Source organism: Sciurus vulgaris (genome assembly GCF_902686455.1).
Source record: "Sciurus vulgaris genome assembly, chromosome: 9".
Classification (NCBI taxonomy): domain Eukaryota; kingdom Metazoa; phylum Chordata; class Mammalia; order Rodentia; family Sciuridae; genus Sciurus; species Sciurus vulgaris.
Window position 1 is genome coordinate 94,528,663 of NC_136469.1, and position 23,356 is coordinate 94,552,018.

Consider the following 23,356-nt stretch of genomic DNA (forward strand, 5'->3'; position numbering starts at 1 on the left):
TTGAAATCTATGTGCTCTAGAGCTATTGAATATTAATTTTGCTACTTTCAAAAGAAAATGATTTTTTTTTTAAAGAGCAAGTTGCACAATGGTGAGGAGAATGGTGTTATAAAATTACTACTTCTGTACCACAAGGAGCAGAGACTAAGCTACCTGCCATCCTGCAATGAGGAAGGATTTTTTATTATTATTTGAGAATTTGATTTTGTGGTCATTTTACATGGTTATATTAGCAGTGGAAATAACACTAAAATTCATATAAAAATAATTGCTTTATATTTTTAGCATCAATTGAGATGACCATGTGTCTGTTATTTTACACAAGACATAAATATCTTGATCAAGGATTAAAGGTTTGCATTTTGTTTGAAAAGAAGAAAATTGACTTTTTTTTATGTCCTGTTCTTTCATTTCAAGTAAACTGAATTTTTCATCATATGTATGCAAACACATAAAAACACACATATATCATGTTTGAAATGCATAATTTTCTTAGTCTATTCTGGGATCAATGGAAAATGGTTGAAACATGACTATCTTCTCTTACTGATCTAATATATTAGAATTAATTAAAGGATGAGAATGAAATAATATTCCAAATGTTTCCAATTCTTCATGTCTTTAACTTCTCACCCTGGTTAGATTTAGCAAAATAATATAATATCATGATGTGATTTATAAAGAAGTATATTTCTCACAGTTCTGAAGGTCTTGAGATGAAGGCAATGAAAGTTTTGGTGTCTGGTAAGGGCTCCATCTCACATATCAAGATGGCACTTTGAACACTGTATCCCCTGAAGAACAGGAACATTGATCCCTAAGTGACAGAACAGCAGAAAAGCCAAGAGAGCTCCAACTTCTAAATGCCCTTGGATTAACATATCGAGCCTCTTCATCAAATCGCCTCCTAAAGGTCCAACCTCCCAGTGCCTTAACATTGATAAGTAAAATTTGACAAGAATTTCGAAGGAGACATTCAAAAATAATAAAGATGCATTTGACATTATATCTCTATCCATCTGGCTAGCTATCTAGAAAGCAAAACACCATGCACAATGAATTTTTATTTAAGACTCAGAAAAAACATCATAGTACTTACACTATAGCCTTCAAAAATATTCTAGATAAAAAAAATTTCCACATTTTATTGCATGATAGAATTTGGAATTGCATAATGTATTGACTGTTCTACAAAATAATAAAAAATCTACTTTCACATTATGAAATTTTGTCACTTATATTTACTTCCCACAAGGAAAAGGCCCACAATTTATTAATGCAACACCAGTATTTATTGACAAAAATCATTTGAACATGACTATTTTTATCATATCTTCCTGAACCAGTATAAAATATTGGAATTTCTTTTAGGATAAGTATAAAATAAGATCCTAAGACTTCTTAGCAGTCTTTCATAGTTGTATCTACTAACTTAGTCAAATAAAACCTTAAGGAATTTGTACATAGTTACATTTAAAAAACACTTAAAATGTAAGACAAGCTTCATGTAATCAAAATATTTCATTCATGAATATTAATAATTCATATTTTAACCCATGACTTCCAGATACAAATGGAGTTTGATATACTAACAATATATATAACTTTACTACATTTGTAGGTATTTTCTGTTAAGATGTCAGAAGAAAAAAACACAACAGAAAAAGATAGGAAAACTAAGAGCTAATATTTCTCAATGAGCTGAAATATTCTCAAACTTTTTTCCATTTTTAGTATCTTCATGAAGGTGGCACAGATAACAATCTCTTTTATTAAAGAATTTATAAAATTACATATAATTATAAGTAAGTTTCTCACCTAGAAATTTCTGTCATGGTAAGATTGTAATGGGGAGATTAGGAGTAATGTTCTTCCTCTTTCCCACACACATAGGAACATTAAATGCCCACCTTTGCAGTCAAAGTCACCCTTCTCTATCCCTTTGGAGCTAGGTGTGATCATGTAATATGCTTTGAAAAATAAAAGAACATGAGAAGAAGTCATTTTTTTTTTTTGCCACAGATTTGAGTCAAGCAAATTTTGGAATGATATCCTTCCCACTATTTTTAGATGCTAGTGGTCCAATAGAGGATGGGCACACTTTCAATTTTATGTCCTAGATTTGGATACCAGGAAAATAATGATCCTGTGATTAATGCATATTATGATCAACAAATCAAATTTTATTATTTTGAGATTCTAAGATGTCTTGGTCTGTCTGTCAGTCAAGCATACCTATATGATCTTGACATGTGCACTACTTAGTACTAGGAATGGTGTGATGGTGTAATATTTAAATAAAGCAACAATAACTTAATCATTCATTGACAGGGAAACATCAAAAGCTGCAAATGTGAAAATTCAGGTGATATAATTATATTATAATTATATTTATTATTAATTATTTATTATTAATTATTAATATAATTATATTATATTTATATTTATTAAATTAATTATATAATTATAAAATAAGCCCTAAAAGTATTGCCTAAATTAACTCATGAAATATAGTATGAAACAAGTGAATTTGCTGATCTAGGACAAAAGGGTAGAAATAAATTAATACTGCCAGTGGATTACCATAGGATGCCTTCGGCAAGGGGTTCTAGAAGAAATGAGTTCACATAACAGCACAAGTAGCTGAGCAAGTAGCTGAGAAAAAAAAAAAAAAGAAAAAGAAAAGAAAAAAAGAGTTTGAGGCTACTGTCAAAATATCTATCAGCCTAGACTAAAAACTATTGTTACTTTTTAAACACTCAAATCATTGTTGGCTCCCAAATGTCAGAGTAGGAAGAGAACTCCTAATCAGGCAACTCAAGAGACTCTGGAATTTGAGCTGGATATCATGATCAGAAGGAATTTTACTCTACTTTCACAAGAATATGGAGTATGTATTTTGAATATATAAAGAATATTATACCAAATATGAGATGATCAGAAGGGTGGACTCTGTAAATATTAATATTTTTTAAAATTTTAATTAATTTTTATTTTTTACCGACTGCATTTTGATTCATTGTACACAAATGGAGCACATCATTTCATTTCTATGGTTGTGCATGATGTAGATTCCTACCATTCGTGGAATCATACATGTATATGGGGTAATGATGTCTGTCTCATTCCACCATCTTTCGTACCACTCCCCTCTCATTTCCCTCTCTGTAACCTAAAGTTCCTCCATTCTTCTCTCTTCCCCCACCCCCACCCCCTCATTATACATCATCATTCACTTATCAAAGAAAACATTCAGTCTTTGTTTTTTTGGGATTTTTCTGGACTGGTCATCACATAGGAACATGTTAGGACAAAACTTGCCTATCTCACTGCAGTGATTTATTTTCTGCTGTGAAATGCAGGTAGAAGACATAATTTGTTAACACAGGGAAGCTTTAACAATTAAACATTTCATGACCTTTCTGGAAGCGTCTGCCCTAGAAAGAGACAATGTTATAGAGGATAACTCCTTTGTCAGTTAGATCATAAAGTGAAATAAATGCAGAAGGATATACTACTAACTAGTCTGTGGAGTATTTGTCTTATGTGTATGGAATATAAAAGTGGCTACTTTAAACCACCGAGTTTTGCAGCATGATCTAGACTATTCTAACAGGTACATATGATTAAACTCAAATTAAAATTGCTTTTGCAATTTTGTCAGTTCATCATTAAAGATCGCTTAATCATCAGAATCATCCATAACAAAGAAAAAGAGATGTAAGAAGTTTTTCTGTCATTGTCAAATACTTCTACTTAATTCTTTGTATACATTCAACATCCAAAGTCATTTAAAACTCTATGTCAAACTTACAAAATATTTTATCGTTCACATAAGGCAATTACGAATTAACTGTATTAGATAATCTATCCACTGGTTTTTAACTCTTTAATGAATATTTAGTGAGTGTCTAATATACACTAGAATTTCTGGCAAATATATATAAATATTTGCTATGTGTGTGTGTGTGTGTGTGTATATATATATATATATAGAGAGAGAGAGAGAGAGAGAGAGAGAGAAAGAGAGAGAGAGAGAGATACACACATACATACACTTATATATATGTAAGTATATATATTTATATAATGGGGATTGAACCCAGGGGCACTTTAACGCTGAGCTAGATCCCTAGCCCTTTTTATTTTGAGGTCAGAAGCTGTCAGGGGGTGATGGGGGCTGCTCACTAAGTTGCTGAGGTTGGCCCCAAATTTGTGATTCTCCTGCCTCAGCCTACAGAGTTACTGGGATAAGAGATGTGCAACCACTTCTGGCTCTAGCAGGTAACACTGAATGTAAAAAGCAGAAGAAATGAGCTGATTTTAGATATATGAAGTTACATCAATAGAGCTATGAAACTTCTCAGAAAATGAGAAATTTAATAGAGTAGAAGTAGTTCTTAGCTCAACATATATTGCATGTAGTTCTGATTATTTAATTTTGAGCTTAGTTGAGATATCCCTGCAGACATGTTGAATACCCAATTGTAGAAGTAAGTTTGCAGCTATGAAAACAACTTGGTATTGAGGTATACATTCTCAATTGTGAAAATAAGGATAAATCATTAATAAAATTAGCCTTCTACATAAAGAATAACTTATTTTTACACAGGATAACCAAGGTAATATAGTAAATGTGGTAAAGCTTCATCTATCAGTTAATCTTCAATCATTTTTCAAAATTTCAAACATACTGAAACTGAATGTTCATTGTTCTTTAAGATGAAAAATACTCTGAATTTGTTTAAATGTTCAGAATGAATTCTTTTGTGAGCATGCAATATTCACAGTTAAATTTGAAAAGTATCACTATCACTTTCAGTAGCTGACAATGTGTAATAGCATTTACGAGAACATTGAGTCAATGAGGCAGAAATAATCATAGCCTCTGTCTTTGTGGTTTGATATCAAGCAATCCATTAATAAGAACTCTCTAATGTTTATTTTCCTATTTTTGCTGAGAGCTCCTTCCGCATTATCCACACATTAAAAACTATAACATAAATCTTGAAAGAGGTAAAAAAAAAAAAAATACAAGACTATCACTTCAAAGTTTGAAGTGACCTTTTAAAATTAGGTTTAAAAATTTATTTTAAATTTTTATCTCTCAGGGTTATAGGATATTAGGTTGGATTATGCCTAAAATACCTAGTATTTTATAATATATAAATAAATAATAAATAAGAGTGCCTTTCAAATTATACTCAGTAATGATTTCAAATAATCAATAATGTTTAAAACCAATATTTAATTTCATGTGATATGCCAAATATGGATGAACTGTGACCTTGCACTGAGCTCTCTTTATTTTGGAACCAAATTCATTAAGCAGTTCTTGTCTTTATGATTGTTAATTTCCAAACAAAACAAGCAGAGTGGTAGCAAACTTACATGCTGCCTCTTGAAGTTTCTACTTGGATGATAAATGTATAACTTCCTCTCACATTTCACAGGACAATCAAGTCACATAACTATGCCTGAGTTCAACACAGTGAAGATAGAAAATAGTTTCTCTGGGAGGCATGTCCAGTAAGGGACAACAAATATTTGAACAATTATAAATCTGTAAGAGAAACCAAAGGCTCTTTAGAATAAGCACATTTATTAAAAAATTAATGTTCTAAAGTTAATTCACTATGATCATATAAGACATCATGATTCTTCATTCAAAATCTATTAACTTATTTGCTCAGTTGAAAAAAAATCTTAGTTGAAATGATTCGCTTTCTAAGACATGTGAGATCCTTAATAGATAAGTGTGAGGACAAATTCAAGAAATATAAATCAACAGTTTTGAGGATACATACTCATCTTGGTAGAAGTCAATTGCTTCCAGATATGTATGTTTTATGGAAAAACATAAAATGCCGTTCAAGAACTAAGGCTTGAAATGGAGATACTCTCTACTGCCCACATTCCACTGATCAAAATAAGTCCAAATGCCAAGTCCAACAACAGCAAGCATCACTTCCTGAAGAACTGGGATGAGGATTAGAACAAATATTTAATAAAATACATTAATTTGCCACAGTTCTTCAATTTCCCAAAAACCACTTAAATTGACCTTATCCATAAAGTGAAACAAGAAATATATTTGAAGGAGAATCTTCAAAATAGGATGGATTGAAAATATTTGAGTTTTTAAGAAGTAGGTAGTTCTATGTTTTAAAAAACTGACTTTTTAGAAAACTGATATGCAATCTTAGCTCTTAACAGTACTACTCTTACTATTACCAGCAGAGTCTTGGATTAATTTGATCAATTCTGAGAGAAGAATCAAGGCGAGACAATACCAAACAAATGAAGTTTTATTGTATTTATGCTTCAGCATAAGGGAAATAGTGCACAGGGCAGGGGTTCCTGACTGGCTCTCCCAATGCACAAGGAGTAGAGCTTATATAGACTAAGAAGAGGGTTTATGCAGACTGACAACCACATGTCTTGTACAATCTAGGAATTTTGCATACATCTTGTCAGTTCTTTGCTCTTGGCACAAGAGTTGTCACTTGATGTTGTTATCTGTACATGTGTGTTGAGTCAATCTGCACCAGACCCTTTACTCACAAAAGATGGTCAAGATTTTATCTCAGTCATGTCCTGAAATATTGTACAAGTGGTGGTTGCAGGACAGCAGCTCCTGGATCTGGTCATTGGTGGAAAAAAATTTTGTTTTGAAAGCAACTTTCGTTATGTGGAAAACCTTGGGTGGAGGGTCAGGGAACTTCCTGCTCTAAGTACAAGAAAATGTTTCTCTAAAACAGAACTTCATTTAGGTAAATTCAGCCAGAACCTTGATTAAGTTCTTGAATGTGAAAAGCTTTTTCTGTGTCCATGGAATTAAATGTGGGATAAAGTAGTAATGAACCAAATGTCAACAACATTCAGTTAAAATTTAAAAGTGAATTTTGGGGTCAACTAACATAATTTACCTTTCTACTTACTATTTTATGATTCAATTTCCTCTGATGGAAACTTAACATTAATAAAGAGAGTTTGGGGGCCCAATGCAGAAATACTTATTTCTCCCATTTGTGTAATTAATTGTGATTTATGAAAATGAATAAATTATGGTGATGATAGTTTGTCCTTTTTAAGATGCTGAAAAGCAGGCTAAAAAGTAGAAGTTATTATGAATAAACTCCCTGATGAATCTACTGGGACATCAATTTAGCAATCAGAAGGTCTTATGTGCTCTGTTAATTATCATAGTTTCCTCTCCTTGTGTTCTGGGTAGAACTAAAGGACTGAAAGAGCAGATAAGCACAGTCTTGTGGCTAATTGAGTAGATGTCTGAATCATTTAGTGGTTAATTTTTTCTGATATTTTTGTCTGAATGCACTCTAGAAAGGGCAGATCTCAAAGACTCATTCAGATCAGCACTTTTCTAACATGAAAGTCAAATGAAATTTTAAAAAAACTTCATTAGAAGTTTTAATACAATCCTATTCAACATGTAGTTTTCTTTCAGGAAAACAATCTTAGCCTAAAGGAGTTCAACTTTTAGAAAAATAAAAAAATTCCTATGTCGAATTAGAAGACTGTTGTTCAAATTATTATAGTGTAAAATATAGCAACTTCTCCATTTAAGAAAGATGTTGCCAATCTGATTAAGGAACATCAATTCTTATTCTGTTTTCCTTTGAGATTGCACAGATTCATTGTTTACTCCTACAAAAGCTAAGATTTCATTATGTGCTTTGCAGAATAAAAATCGTTGACACACAATTTATAGTCACAGGAGGTCATTGTCTCAGATCATTATAGGTTGAACCAACAACATGTAAACACAGGATAAGGTACTCTCATAAGGTGCTAAAGGAACATACACTAAATCCTAATTGAGAGGTTTGAAAATGTTTTCAAAATTTGGGAGCCCTAGAAATAACTGATGGATAAATATTTGTTATTCTAGGAAAAACATAGGTTTGAGGCTAACCTGTTAGAGGAAGTAACATATAACAGTGCTGAATGAATAAATAATTGAGATAAAACAATGGAGACTATTAAAATAAGTCATATTTTAAAAAATAAATATCAGAGGTAAATCATCAAAATTTCAAAAAAAAATACAATTTGCAAAAAACATATTTATCATATTCTCTATAGACCATTTTTCTAATATTTCCTAAACTCTTCCAGAGAATAGAAATGATATAAAATATTTAAAAATTTTATATTCATAAGATTCCTAATATAAATGGGAATTAATATCATGGCAGAACACTTAAATCTTACAGTTTTATTATAAGTTGATCTTATACATAAAATAAATAAAAACATAATCCTGACCAACTTATTGAATCTTTGGTCCATCATCTTATTAAACCAGAGAAAATGGTAATATATATTTATTATTAGATTATTAGTGCACAATAAAATATCTAATGAAATATAATAATATTAATAAAAACTGCCTGGTGAATTATTATGTGCTTAACTATTTATGCATTTTTCATTTAACACTTCCATAATAGTGATAAGGTGACTTTAATATACTACAAATAATAAATAAGTAAATCACATGTTTGTATGATCAACAAATATTTCATTAAATTTCTATGCATATTCAGACAATGCAAGGCAGGAAAGGGAAATTTCCCTTTATGAGTTTGAGATGAATAAAGTAAAAAAAGTCAAAATGCACTACAACAGCTTGAGCTGTTTGGATGGAAATATCATCTTCAATAATTTTCTAATTTAAATGACTAAAATTTTCTTTTATTTATTTATATAATTTAGAAATAGCAAGTTTAGTAAATTAAAATTAAAAATTTGATCAAACCACTATTTATTTAAAGGATTCAAATAATATATCTTGAATGTATTTTAATAGACCTTTCAAGTATTTAGTTGGAGACTTTAGTTACTTTAACATGGGGCTTATAAAGGGACTTTTTCACAAGCGAAGTCTGACATAAACATTTCCTTCTATTGTCTACATATATCAATTTCACATCCTTATGCTCCTTTGTGCATTATGTCATAATTTCGATTGATAATTTCATGAGTTTTGAAGACAGATAGTGGGTGTTTAGGATAGAGAAAATTCCAAAATATGTTTTAGAAATGAATTTTGATCAAACTCATAAAATAACACAATTATTGATATCCACATGTATAATTTTTGAAATATATATTATTGATTGTAATGTATAATTAAATGTAGTAATTAAATGTAAATAAAATAAATATGCTTACTTTATAAAAATGTATGCTTCATTCATATTAAAATATATTTCCTTCTTTAATGTACAGAAAAAAACTAACACTTTTTCTTATGTTTTCTCTTTTCCTTTTTCAGGTGACACAGACAGCTACTATTCATGATGTTAAAGAAAAATTTCATAAAGCATGTAAGTTTTACATATAATTTAGAATATGTATTAATATTTTTTTCAAAACAGCTCCAATTTATCTATGAGAATAAGTTAAATATTATGATAGAGTATATGGAAACCATATTTTTACAGATAACTAAAAAATGATTAATTCTTCACTGTAAATATTTTTGTGTTTAATTCTCAAATTGATGCTTTATTCTTCTATGATTTACTTTTGATTATTAGTTTTATTTTATTGATTTTATCCATTTATCTTATTTTGTCATAAAATAATTTCTATTCATCAATTAAATTTCTTTGATTCAACAGAATAATAGGCATTAACTGATGTGAAATATTTATATTTAAATAAAATATTAAGCAACAATTTTATTCATTTATTTATACTGGTCAATTTTTTTCCACATAGAAACTCTTAATAGAAACATGTAGACTATATTATTTAATTTTATTAATAACTATATTACCTCATAAACAGGACTCATTACAATTTACTTAAAATATTTATATTTGGTCTACTTACATTTGATTTTTGTTTTTATACATTTTCAATGAAGTTTATTGTAATTGTTAAACATTGTAAAAGTGTAATTACTGGGAAACCTGTTTTTTACTCACTTTATTTTTCTGAGCACTTTCTTTTCATAGAAAAAATTGAACGGAAAGTACAGACATTTTTCAGCTATTGATGATCCAATACATGCCTACCTTCTCCTGTTATGAGTATTTCTCACCAAAATGGTATATTTACTATCATTGATTATAATTTCAAATCATGACACAAAACTGGTGTTCATTTGTGGTGTTTATTTCCTATGAGTTTTGCTAGGGAGCAATTAAAAAACTTTTGGACTTTCTTGAACAATGTTTATTTTGTGAAAGTAATTTTGAAGTTGACAATTATATATCAAAATGTTTAATAATATTGAAGAGAAAAAAGGACAAGTTTCATTATTTTCTTTTAAGAAAACTATAGAATACTTACTGAATACTCTTTGTATATATAATGTTACCCCAGGTTTACTGACTAATTCAGTGAAGGTAGAAGATTTGTCATTAGCGTTCAAAAAAGTCTCATACGGAAGATTATACAATCCAAACAGCCAATGTAACAAAAAATTATACACGTTTTGGGGAACATCTATTTAGAATTTAGAATGAAAACAAACAGGCATATATTGGAAGAAATAGAATTTTTCAAAATATGCTTACGCAGTTTTAAATTTCTGAGAAAGGCAAGTAGTGATATTTTAACATAAGGATATTTAGGGTTAAGATATGCTAAAATGAGCTCAAAAGGCATTATATTGAAGCAAAAAAGAAAAGCAATAATACACATATATGTTTTTCATGGCTTAATTTTCTAACTCGTCATGAGAGTTAAATTCTCTGCATTTGAATGAAAATATTTTCTAAAATATTGAATTTCTCAATCATTGAGTTTTTCAAACTCGAAACTTACATCTAATCATAATCCATTTAAGCCTTAATACTCTGGTTATTTCTATAACAACTGCTAGTTTATTTCTATTTTAAATGAATTTCTTGAGAGCAATTTCTGTTTTATCATAAATATAAGTAAATTAAGTTAGAAATTAAATTGCCATCTTTGCAATCACTTAAGCCAATTCTAATAAAGTGATTTCAGAGTTATAGTGACAAAAAAAATAGCATGGCAGTGGAATGTAAGCAAAGTCAAAGACCAATTGAATAGAAAGAAGAAAAAGGGACAGATTCACATAAATATAGTCATCTGATATTTGTTAAAGGTGCCAATACCATATAATGGGAAAATATATACTTGTTATCAAAGGATGCTGAGAAAACTGGGTAACTATATGTTTTAGAAAAATTAAACTATATCCTCATCTTTCAACCTGCAACAAAAGTTAATTCAAAGTGGATCAATGACCTATAAATTATGCCAGCAAATCTTTACCAGCTACTCTTCCACTGGGGGATTATTTTCCAGAATATATAAATAACTCAAAAATCTTAATGGCAAAAACAAATAACTCAATCAATAAATAGGCAAAAGAACTAAACAGATATTTCTTAAAAGAAGAAATACAAATGGCCAACAAATACATGAAAAAAATGTTCACTATCCCTAGCAATCATGAAAATGCAAATCAAAACTATGCTGAGATTTCATCTCATTCAAGTTATAATGGCAATCATTAGGAAGACAAATAATAACAAATGGTGGGGAAAAGATACACTGTAACATTATTGGTGGGATAAAAGTTTGTACCATTTTGGAAAGCAGTATGAAAATTTCTTGACAAATGAGGAATGGAACTCTTTTTTTGATCCCACTCTGTTTTTGATCCAGCTATCCCACTTGGTTTTTATACAAAAGAAATAAAACCAGAGTACAGAGTGAAACAGAAACATTAATGTTTATAGGAGCACAATTCACAGTAGTCAAGTTATAGGTCCAGCCCAGGTGCCTGTCAACGGAAGAATGATAAAAGAAAATTATAGCATATATACACAATGGAGTGTTATACAGAAATAAAGAAGAGTGAAATTATGGCATTGCCTGTAAATGGATTGAACTGGAGAACATCATATTAAGTGAAACAAATCCAACTGGGAAAGTCAAGTGTCAAATATTTTCTTTCATGTTTGAATTCTATGATAAAACAAGGAAGCAAAATAAGGACAAGAGTAGGGAGAGGAGTGGAGTAGAAGAAGGGTATAGGGGTGAGGGATGCAAAAAGGGAGGAACTGAGGAGTAAAATTGACCAATTACACTGTGTATATACATGAATTTACCACACTGTATTTCACTTTTTGTATATTTCTGAAGCACCAACTTAAAATCAATAAATAAATAGAAGGAGGACCAATGGAGTAGAGGAAGGGGAATAGAGGAAGGGAAAAGGGAAGGGAAAGAGGAAGTCCTGGGGACTAAAATGGACCAAATTATATTCAGTGCATGAATGACTGTTTCAAAATGAACTTTACTATTTTGCACAACTATAATTAATTAACAAAATATTATAAAAATTAATTAAAAATACATTAAAAATTAAATCACCCTTGGAATACTTCAATTGTAGAAGTGACGATATTTGAAAATGACTTTTTTTTTACTGAAATGTAGAAAGATATAACAAAATGATTGCACTTTAAAAATAATTATAATGTAATAGGTATATTTATTGTCTGAAACTGACATCTAAGTTTAATCTATTTGTTATGGCTTAGGTATTAGGTGTCCCTCAAAAGCTCTTGTGAGACAATGCATGGAAGATTACAGGAGAAATGATTGTTTATGAGAGTTTAACACTAATCAGTGCATTATTCCCCTAATGTGGATTAACTGGGTTGGTGGTAGCTGTAGGTAGGTTGAGTGTGGTAGGAGGAGGAGAAACGGAGCTTTTTCTCTGCTTCCTAGTGGCCATATCCTGAAATCCTTTTCTTGAGCTCAGAACAATGGGACCAGCTGTCTGTGGACTGAAACCTCTGAAATTGTGAACATGGATTACACTTTTCCCCTATAAAATTGTTCTTCTTAGGTCTTTTGGTCAAAGGGTCAAAAAAGGTGACTAAACCACTATGGGTATAAATAATCACCTTGTAAGAAAACTATTGCTTGTTTATCATAGTAGACACACATAACCATTATGTAAAAACTTGATTCTAGATTCAGAATTTCTGTTTATGTGATAGGGATCCATTTCTATTAATTAGAAAATAAATGAAGCCAAGAACATTTAGAAAATCCTAGAAATATCTGAATGTATAACTCTGTAATTAGAAATTAACAATAACACGGTTAATTGTAATAGCTATATTAAGGCTTTAGGATTGGTTGATTGGTTGACCATGATCATTTTCTTTTCTAGGCACAGTTGAAAACTTTAAAAAATATACTTTCTAAAAAACTGTCTTTACTTTGACAGTTATACAAATTATTTAAAGGATAGAAATATCCAGGTATACTGGTTGTAATTCCAACTACTAGGGAGACTGAGGCAGGACCTCAAGTACAAAATCAGCCTACGCAACTTGAGATCCTATCTCAAAATAAAAATTTAAAAAGAACTGAGGATTTTGCTAAGTGGTAGAACACCACAGGTTCAATCCCCAGTACCATAAAACATAAATACATAAAATAAATAAAGAAAAAAATAAATAATATCACAATATTTTTGCATTTATTATACTATCTTTCAAAATCTTATTGTTCTTCAGTTTTCATAAAATAAAAAAACACAAAAGTACATTTTGCTGCACTACATTACAAGAAATATTTAAAAATCAATTCAGTTTTATATATTGAATTTAATATATTTGCCAACAAGTATAAGACATTGCTAAACTGGAATCTGGTATGACTTGAACAGTGGTGACTTTTTTAAAGTTGTGCATTCTTCGGCTTAAGAACTTATTTATATTCTTAACATATTCTAAAACAACACAACATTGAATTCTGAAAAATATATAAAAAGATTGATCATACATATACAAAAACTGCAATAGTCAAAATTTTACAAACTTACCCCTAGAGTTTCTGACACCTAATAGGTTTTTTTATCATGAATTTTCTGACACTATTTATTTTTAGCTCTTGTTAGTAGAGCAAGTGTTAATCTTATAAATAAATGAATATATAAAAAAACAATTCTTATCAGAACACTGTTTCTTAAGGGCAGAATTCTCCTTACCTGTCTTTTATCTCTAGCCTCTGTTCCCTTAGTTTTTCTAAGTGATCTTGATATTTTGTCTTTCTACAATTTCTCTGACATAAGCATTACATTTCTTTTAGAGTTTACTTGGCTATGATTTTTTCTACCCCTTTACAATGATTATCTTAATGCTCTTCCAAGGTTAGCAATTTTTAGTTCTATGTTTTTAAGAGTCATCCTTTAGATGACTCTAGTGACACAGAAATAGAAAGAGGAGGAAACCACAATCAATGTGTCAGTTGATAAGAAGGAAAGAGCAATGGCTTCCATGAATGGGAGAGTTATGAAATTCATCACATTGTGCTGACACATGCAAACATGTAACTTCATCTATTTATTTTGATGTCTTTACTCAGTGCTTCAAAAAATGCATGAAGTTCCCTCTACAGGATGACTGTTAGTCTCTATCTCTACACACGTGCCCCTAACACTTGTAATTATCACTACTCTCCTTGTATTTTCAAGTGTCTCCTGGAGAACTTGGGCAATCTTCACACCCTGTCCTTGCATTTCCTGCCCTATTCATTCTCAACTTCTCATAAAAGTTGCACACACAGAATAATTAAACATTATATCAAAACCCAGTGATCCTCCTGCTGCAGCCTCCTGAATATCTGGCATTATAGTCATGGACCGCTGCACCAGGCTATTTATATCTTTTAAATGACTAAAAAAGTATCAAAGTAGAGGAAATTTTGGAAAAGTGGAAAAGGTCACAGTATAAGTAAGTCTCTTAAAGATTAAAACTGTGTTTATAAAAGAGGTTAATAGAATAGTGGTCAATAAATTCTTAAGTCTTAAAGCTACTGAAACTAACTATGCTATTGTTGTATTATTTTTAATTATCTAGTTATGCCCCAGAGATTTCTATAAAGGATTACGTAAGTGCAGGTGACACTATGACACAAAATGTGTGATTATATTCTAAAACTTCAATAAAAATTTCAAAAACTCCATATTTATATTCTATTACATATTTTAGCTGTCATATTATTGTTTCAAGTTATCCAATTCAACTATTATCCCATTATTTTTATTTTAAAAGTAATTTCTCATCATATACAATAAGTCTGTACTTGCATATGTTTAAAAAAAAATTAATGTGTTTGCAAAGTGTCTTGGGTTTATTTTGGTTCTTTAAAAAGGGATGTCTTGAGGTTCTAGAAGTATAAATTATCTTCCATTAGTGTGCAAAATAATCACAATGTGAATTATAAGATTCTCCTTAATGATCCTCAGTCCTTTGCTGCTATCCATTGTGACTTTTATGCATTAAAAACACATTTCATGTATCTTCAACCCTAATTTGAATGAAACTTACAGAATGAAATTGCTTTGTCTTCTTAATCCATTTTCAAAAGTTAGTGTTGAATGAATGTGTGATAAAACTATTTACATATACACTGAAAATGAATTTGTAATCTCATACTTTAAAAAGATTTATTTAGAATTATGAATTGACATCATTTTAATTAATGGGATGCAAATCTGCCGCATATCTTTGCAACACTTCTAAATTATTTTTAAGGTTGTGCTAATACTTTTGATTATGAAAAGTAGTGTTTTTCTGTTGCCTTCATTTTCATTTTGTGGTTTGTCCATTTTAATAAATGGCCTTGCATTTAAAAATTGTAAAGAAATATATACCACATATTTAGCAATCATGGCCTTTTTTCTGTCATTAAACTCAGGTACAAATTGGCATAGCATAAAGACCTGTAGACTGGAACGATGACTATGGAAATGAGATATCACTTCCTGTGAGAGCTTGTTTTCATTTTGCCTGCAATGTTCCTTTGGATAAATGTTTTATGTGTGATTTCTTTAGTTTATTCAACATTTTCTTGGGTGAACTTGATTTGAAATAATTTTCATAAATGAACTGGATTCTCTTACAATGTTAAAGTTCATATAAAAGTTTGAAAATGATTTGCATAGAAAGGATTGTTTTAAAGTTAGATATTTCTCTTTTATGGACTCACAATAAAATGTGCTAGATTTGACTACTCCTTTCTCCTGCCCCCAATAAAATCAACCTTTAGTGTCTTGGGTTGAAAAATTTCAGAAATTTTGGAGCATCACAGGAGAAAAAGATGAAAACAGTATCACAGACACACAGAGACCTGCCTTCTGCAGTATCCACTGCAGTTTCCAAACAGGGTTTTCATTTATTTTGTTATTTTCATTGAACCAAATCTTGAGTAATTTGCCATTTCATTCTTTCACTCTTTGAGTCAGTCAATGGGAAGGGATATTATGCCTGAGAATTTTTAGTTATTTTGGAATGTGGAGCAATTTTTCACTTTGTGATTCTGCAATGTAGTATTTTCAGATTGTTCCATTCAGAAAACATTAGCTATACAAGCCTTAAAGCAAAATGTTGGACACTTCTTCCTGTGTCACTTAAAGTTTCCCCATGTCTTCCCTTCTTTAAAACACAAGGATAAAAGTCTTTGGTCCAATCTTGCTGGCTTTGTCATCAACATCTTTGTATCCTCACTTTTTCCTTAGTCTGTTTTTTGGGGGAGGTGCTGGGGTTCATGCTAGGAACATGCTTTACCACTGATCTACATCCCCAGCCTCTCTTTATTTTTTTTCTTTATTTTATTTTATTTTATTTTTTTAGAGACAGAATTGAGATATTACCAAGAAAAGCCACAATACCTTATCACAGTGTTATGGTATTTTGACTTAAAGGGGGAAAGGTACTTCATTTTGGTGGGATGGTGCAATCACCTTGTTACAGAGACTCCTTTCATTTTCTGATGTTTTCACCTAATAAGATGGAATATGGCATATATTGTAATAATATAATTTAAATATTCACTACAAGCTATTTGGATTAAGAACAATTACAGAGCTGTAAGCTTGTGATCAAATTGATGCAAGACAATTAACTAATTTTTTGCAGAACTATTTATTTTTAAACAACTTAAACTATGTCTAGGGTGAGTTGGAAGTCCTGGTGTATCCATGTTAGATAGCAGGTGTTGTCACAGTTTCTTGTGCTGATCGTGAGTGTTGGGATGCCTTCTCTGTGTCTGTGTGGCCTTGATTAGCTGGCAGTGCAGAGGCCTTGAGATCACACCTACCCATCTCTATAGATGCAGCCTGTCCCCGAATTTCCTCATAATGGTTTGTGCTTAAAATATGTCCATGTAATGTCAAGATTATTCTGATCTTCATCTAAATGTTTTTAAAATTGCATTTTGTGTTTTTTGGAGGGCAAGTCTCGATACTGTTCTAATTTGGAAAGCCAATTTTTGATGAACTTTTGTGTATTCATAATACAAAAATATCTTAAAGTAATATACTCTATTACAATCAACTTAAAATTGTTAGGTCCTATCATATGTATATTCAAATCAAAGTAGTTGCTAAGAAATTAAATCTGTAAACAGACATGTATATTGCAATTTTTCTGTTTATGTGATACCCCATTGACATAGGTAGCTCAACATAATAAGGAAGATTGGTTTTTCTGATACTGAAAAAGTCTAATAGAAGTGAAAAGGAAAAAAAAAAAAAAGAATTTTGAGGTGACAGAAACTTTTTGACAATAGTAGTAGTTAAACAATAAAATGCTAACAAGTTACAGTAGAGGCTCTGTTACTATTCCTTCAGTTGTTCATTTTCTATAGTTAGACATAAAAATTAATAAGTAAAATAACATGCTATAAAAACTAGATTTATAATAAAAAAGAAATTGTGATTTTTTTCATGTCTGAAACTCTCAATTTGATCAATTCACATTAAAGTGCTCCTTACTAGAATGTGTTTCTAGTATTTCTAGAAAATAACACATTTAATATTCAGTAAGTTTCACATAGGTCTATTGTTTCCAAATCAATTATTATAGTCTACTCCTTTCCTTGATTACAAAAGCATAACGGAGCCAATGACAAATCTTTCTTCCCATTAACAGCTAATCTTATAAAGTACATTCTATCACTTTATAACCCTAAGAATAATAGGCTTCACATTAGTAATTTAAAGCATCCCCAAGACACTCTTTTACTGCTGAAATATGTTCCCAAAAAATACAGAACTTGTTTTTCTTTCTACTGAATAAACCTTATCTGCTAAAAAAAAAAAAAAAAAAAAAAAAAAAAAAGAAGTGAAAAGGAGGGAAAGAGATATCTTTATCCTATAGCTTGGTCTAAATACAGATTGTTGAATTTGGTGGATTCTGTTGAAAGGGAATTTAGATGATATGGATATAAAACCTGTGATTCTCAAATATGTACTTAAAAGAAATCTGAGCTCTTGGAAGACAGGCAAGCTGTATCTATTTGTGACAATAAATGAATCAGAGTTGTTTTTTTTTTTTTTAATCAAGTAATTTCATCATAGAGCATGATGGAGGCTGGAAGTTATTTTTTGGCTTACTGTGACACAATGCATTTTTATAAATGAAAAGAAAGCTATGGCAAGTACTTGAAAAATATCCCCTGTTTTCTGTCTAAGGAAACTGTTTTCTTTCTGCTTGGTGCAATATGAAAATTTAGAAGGTTATGCATTATATCATAGGAAATGAGCATGGAACTAAAAATAGTTTTAAGGAAACCAGCTACTTAGGGCAGCCCTCTTGCTGTTGAAGAAAATCATGTGTCAAAGTGCAAAACCATTGGCATATAGGAGAAAAAAACACAAAGTATGCATTATATTTTCTGAGCCAGTATTGTTGAAACAAGATAATAGTTACTAAAAAATAGGTTTATGCAGTGTCTCTGCTAGTTCCACAGGTCTTTCTAACAATGCTTCCAGGAATGCCAATTTTAATTACTGTATATGTCACATAATATATGAGAAATATTGCTTTATGAATGATTCAAAATAATGTATTTTGATTTAAATATTAATTGCTTTTCAATGAATGTGAAGTATTAATCAGAAAGTGAAATCATACTACCAGCAATAGACAGTTCTGTTGAATATCCTAATAAGGAACAATAGCCAGTTCCATAAATAACTTAAAATTCTAAAGGTATTGGTACATTAGTAATCACAAATTTGGTTTCTTTTAATACTTTTCTAATTCTGTGAAGAAGGTATTTTATAAACATCCTTTTTATTGATTAGTTATAACATGGTAAAATGTGTAATCGCTGTTCTCAAAAAGTGATCCGAATGCTACATTCTGAGATGATGAAAAATTCTTACAGAATTTTGTAATAGCATACATGTTGGATTAAAGAAATTTCATAGTTGTTGGAGTGTCATGGAATTAATACTTGCAATCCAGACTGCTGTAATTTACACTTTCTGTATGTTTCAAATCAGGTGTATACTATTTGTACTGACAATGCCACAGAATGAACTATCAAACTCCATCCATTTTAATAAGTGTCTTGGTTTTTAAACAAATTATAGTAATTTCTTGCACATTTTTGGAAATTACTTATATAAGAGTTTATGTATCAGTTCCTAGATACAGTGTGTAAATAATAGTTTTGTTCACAAGATCAAAAAGAAAAAAAAATATTTAATAAATTTAAAGATCCAGTTGGCTTTTATTAGGAATTTATGACCACTTCAAAGATTATTTAGTGGGGATAAATACATAGTATAATTTAAACCATAGTTTTGAAGTTAGGTGAAATATAAAAACCTATGAATGTTTGAAGAATATTGTGATTCAGTCTTCTTGAAATGGCAAATCATATACTTTTATTAAAGATTTTTAAAATTATGTGAATAATTATATTTTGAAAATATATTAAAATTTGCATAGAACTAGCAAGATGAACCATATAAGATTTTGATTCAGGTGAGTAGACATGCCAAACAAATACTAGTTTTCCTTCCAGATAATGGTAAATACTGTGAAAACTTCCTTGAGACTAAAATTTTAATATGCTTTTTATCAGTTGGTAAGTAATCAATGTTTTATAGTGTTTTCAGATCATGTTTCTTTTAAAATTATCAAAATCATTTAGAATAAAGAGTAAAGAAAGTCATAATAAATAAAACCAGTATGAAATTAGGATAGAGCTTTACCAAAGTTTTCTGCTATCAAATTTTGTGTCAACTGGGCATATATTTGTCAAAGTTAATTTTAAAAAAGTGTGTTTTTAATGACAGAAGGAAACTATGAAGAGGAGATATAAATAAAGGAAGCTTTTTTCTTTTGAAATTAGTCTTGTTACTGTTTTTTTTTTTTTTTCCATCCTCCAATCTATAAATTATTAGTATACCTGTGCTCCTCAAACATTCACTCAGATATTATACAACTCTCTTCATTTTTGTCACCTTTGCGGGTTGGTAAAATGTGTTTTTATAGGACAATTTAATTACAAAATCAACAGTCTTTATCTGTACAAAATTGTTCCTCAATACTTTAACTCAACATTTCTTATTCAAGTGAGTTTCTCTTTGTTAATTTCTTTATTTTCCACCAGTGATTATAGTATCATTGTTTCTTGGTTTCTTAGACATTTGACTTGCCTTTAGAAAATCATTTATTTAAATTTAAATTTTCTCTTAGGCAGAGTACTCTTATTAGTTTCTCCATGTTTGCTTATGCCTTTTTATATCAGTTAAAATAGGATTTATTTTTTTAAAAATCACTTGATTACCAAGATTTATGTATTTTTTGTCTTTTTGAGAGTTGCCCTGTACCTCCTAATTTATACTCCCATTGTTTCCTAAACCTTAAACTGATAGCTAACTTCAAACTTGAACCTTACCGTCAAGTACCGTGCCTTACAATATTGTATGTTTTACTTAAGCTGTTTTGCATTAACATTTTAAATAAGACAAATTTCATTAAATTTTATAAACAGTATCATTAACTTCCTAATGTATTTCTGTGTAGCAAATTTCTAAAATATCATGACAACCCTATAATCACTTAAATACTATAATAATTTTCATTTTATGGATGAATATCTTTAAACAAATTAGCATAACTTGCTCAAAGTCACATGCTAATGAAAATCAGAGCTAGGATTTACACAGAGGCAATGTGACTACGTACCTTTCCTAAAACCACTAACCTCTATTATCGCTTTTACTGATGTTTGTCACCAGTTTCTTCAGGCAGATGTCCAAACAACACTGGTTATTTTATCCATCTGGGAAAGGCTATCATTAGTTCTTATTTTTAAGTTGGGAACTAGAAAGTTCATTTTAGAAATTGTGTAATGAATACTAGTGACATAAATCTAAGCATAGTTCTCAATTAGTTATTTAGTTACTATTAGGAGCACAGTGATACTAGTAATTCATGAAAACAGTTGTCCAGAGAAAAAAAGAACAATGCAAATATGACTTGAACTTGCTAATGTAATCTTTTCCTGTGACACTAGTGGCATATGAGAGTTGAAGTGAAAAGCCAAAGAAAATTTAAAAAAAAAGTCAATGGATGTTAAGCAACTGCAATGTAATTTGTACACTGACACTGTGTCATAAAAGAAGTTTCTGAAAGAAAAAGCAAAATCATTTCTTCCATGAATTCTGTGTTATCTATTGGTTGACAACATTATAAAAAGTTTCAACATTTATTATCTATTGGACTACTTGTCCCTACAGTTCCTATAAAGAACCAAGGGGCAAAAAGCGAGAGAAGAAACAATGGAATTAATTTTAACCACACAAAGGGATATATAATTTATTGTGGCAGTTGAGATGCTTATAAATCTTTGCCAAGGACTAGCAGATATAAACAATACTAAACTTTGGAAGTTTAAAGGCAAGTAATTCAGAACAGAGATAATAGAATAGAAGGATTTATCACACATAGTATGGAATAACGGGTGTTCCCTAGTTCTTCCACACTGGAGGAGCCTTTTACACATGGCTGTATTTCTCTCTGATTTCTCACCAAAAAAAAAAAAAAAAAAAAAAAAGGTTAGAAAACTGGTATATGCAACCAAAGAAAGAAGGGGCAAAAACTTTTTAAATACTCTACTTCTGAATCAAATTATTGCTAATATTTGTTCTCATGGTTTATTCGGTAAGAGAAATGATAAGCCTCTTCAAAAATTTAGATAGAAAAATGGGGTAAATTGGTAGGTCATTTAGATTTATCTTTGGTAACTGGTATGGTTACATTTTGTGAAAGCTATAGGAAAAAAATGACTGTTCTAGGAACTTTAAAGTTTCATTAATACTATTTTGCTAGTTGGTAGTGATATCATTTTTTTCAATACTACTTATAAATTTGAAGATTCAAATAAGCTAACAAAAATTTTAGTGTTGATGCTCTGGTCAGTGAAGAAGTCTTAATAATTGTGCCTACTGAACACAAAGAAACCAGATTACATTCTTCCTTTTTCTCTTCTCCAGTTGATCAAAACAAAAGAAATCCATTAGTTAACTGTATCCTCAGTGAACAGCAAACTTTTTCAGAAAAAAAAAAGTTTTCAGAAATTGTATTTTATCAATTTAAAAATTAAACAGAGCTTCTATTTCCCATTCTTCATATATTCTTTATAAAATTTCTATCACATAATGCTAATTTTTCTTCAGTTTTATAAGATGAGTATCTTATAATTTTGGCACTCAGTAACTACAATTTACCAAATTTTATTTTATCTTATTTTGTATTGCAACTGGACCTTGTCTTATAGTATCTACTTTAAAATATGGTCATATTTATATTAAATATAAAATGTTATAGTACTCTATATTCATATTGTATTACAATATAAATTGGTACTCATTTAAATGTGAAGAATTCTATTATGTGATTATTTTGTATTTGCTTATATTTTTCCTTTTTGTGCAGACACATGCACAAAAAATAGTGTTCTAGAATATATTACTAAGGCATTGGCAAAATTGTATATTTTTTATTTTATATTAGTATTAATGTTACTCTGTATGGTCATTGGTCACAATAGGCATTCTTGTAGGCAGGTGTCAGAATATTTAAAACTTATCATTGCTTAAGCATATTTCAAAGTAGTTCAAGAACTCTTACATTAGTGAAAAAATGTGTAAATTTAAAACAAGAAATTCTGGGGAAAATAGTTTTCCTAACCTACAAATTTTCAGGGAAATAAATGATTTAATTACTTCTACAGTGGCAAGTTACACTAAAAAATCTAAAATATTTATCATTCACCAGTATAATATCGAGGTCTGCACATTTGGTAAAATGATATTCTTAAGACAAAACTGCATTTCAAATCTATCCCACTTTACTAGGTACTATATAATGTTAATCATAATATATAACAATACATTGCTCCAAACGTGGATTCTTGTGATACCTCACTAATGTTTTCTATTCTGAAATTTGCATAATGACATAGAAGTATAATAAAATAATTTTATTTCTGAGCCTACTTTATTATTTCACTAAAAGGC

At 30.0% G+C, this 23,356-nt stretch overlaps 1 protein-coding gene and 1 long non-coding RNA gene across 2 annotated transcripts in view; both read left to right on the top strand.

The window, feature by feature from the left end:
* The window catches only part of LOC306669156, a 1,049,088-nt gene that overhangs the window by 344,245 nt on the left and 681,487 nt on the right, over window positions 1-23,356 (top strand). The window lies entirely within an intron of this gene.
* Window positions 1-23,356, top strand: part of TECRL (trans-2,3-enoyl-CoA reductase like) — a 101,747-nt gene that overhangs the window by 13,701 nt on the left and 64,690 nt on the right. The window contains exon 2 of the mRNA XM_079153021.1: window positions 9,302-9,353. Coding sequence (XP_079009147.1) covers window positions 9,302-9,353 — 52 coding nt within the window. The remainder of the gene's footprint in view (window positions 1-9,301; window positions 9,354-23,356) is intronic.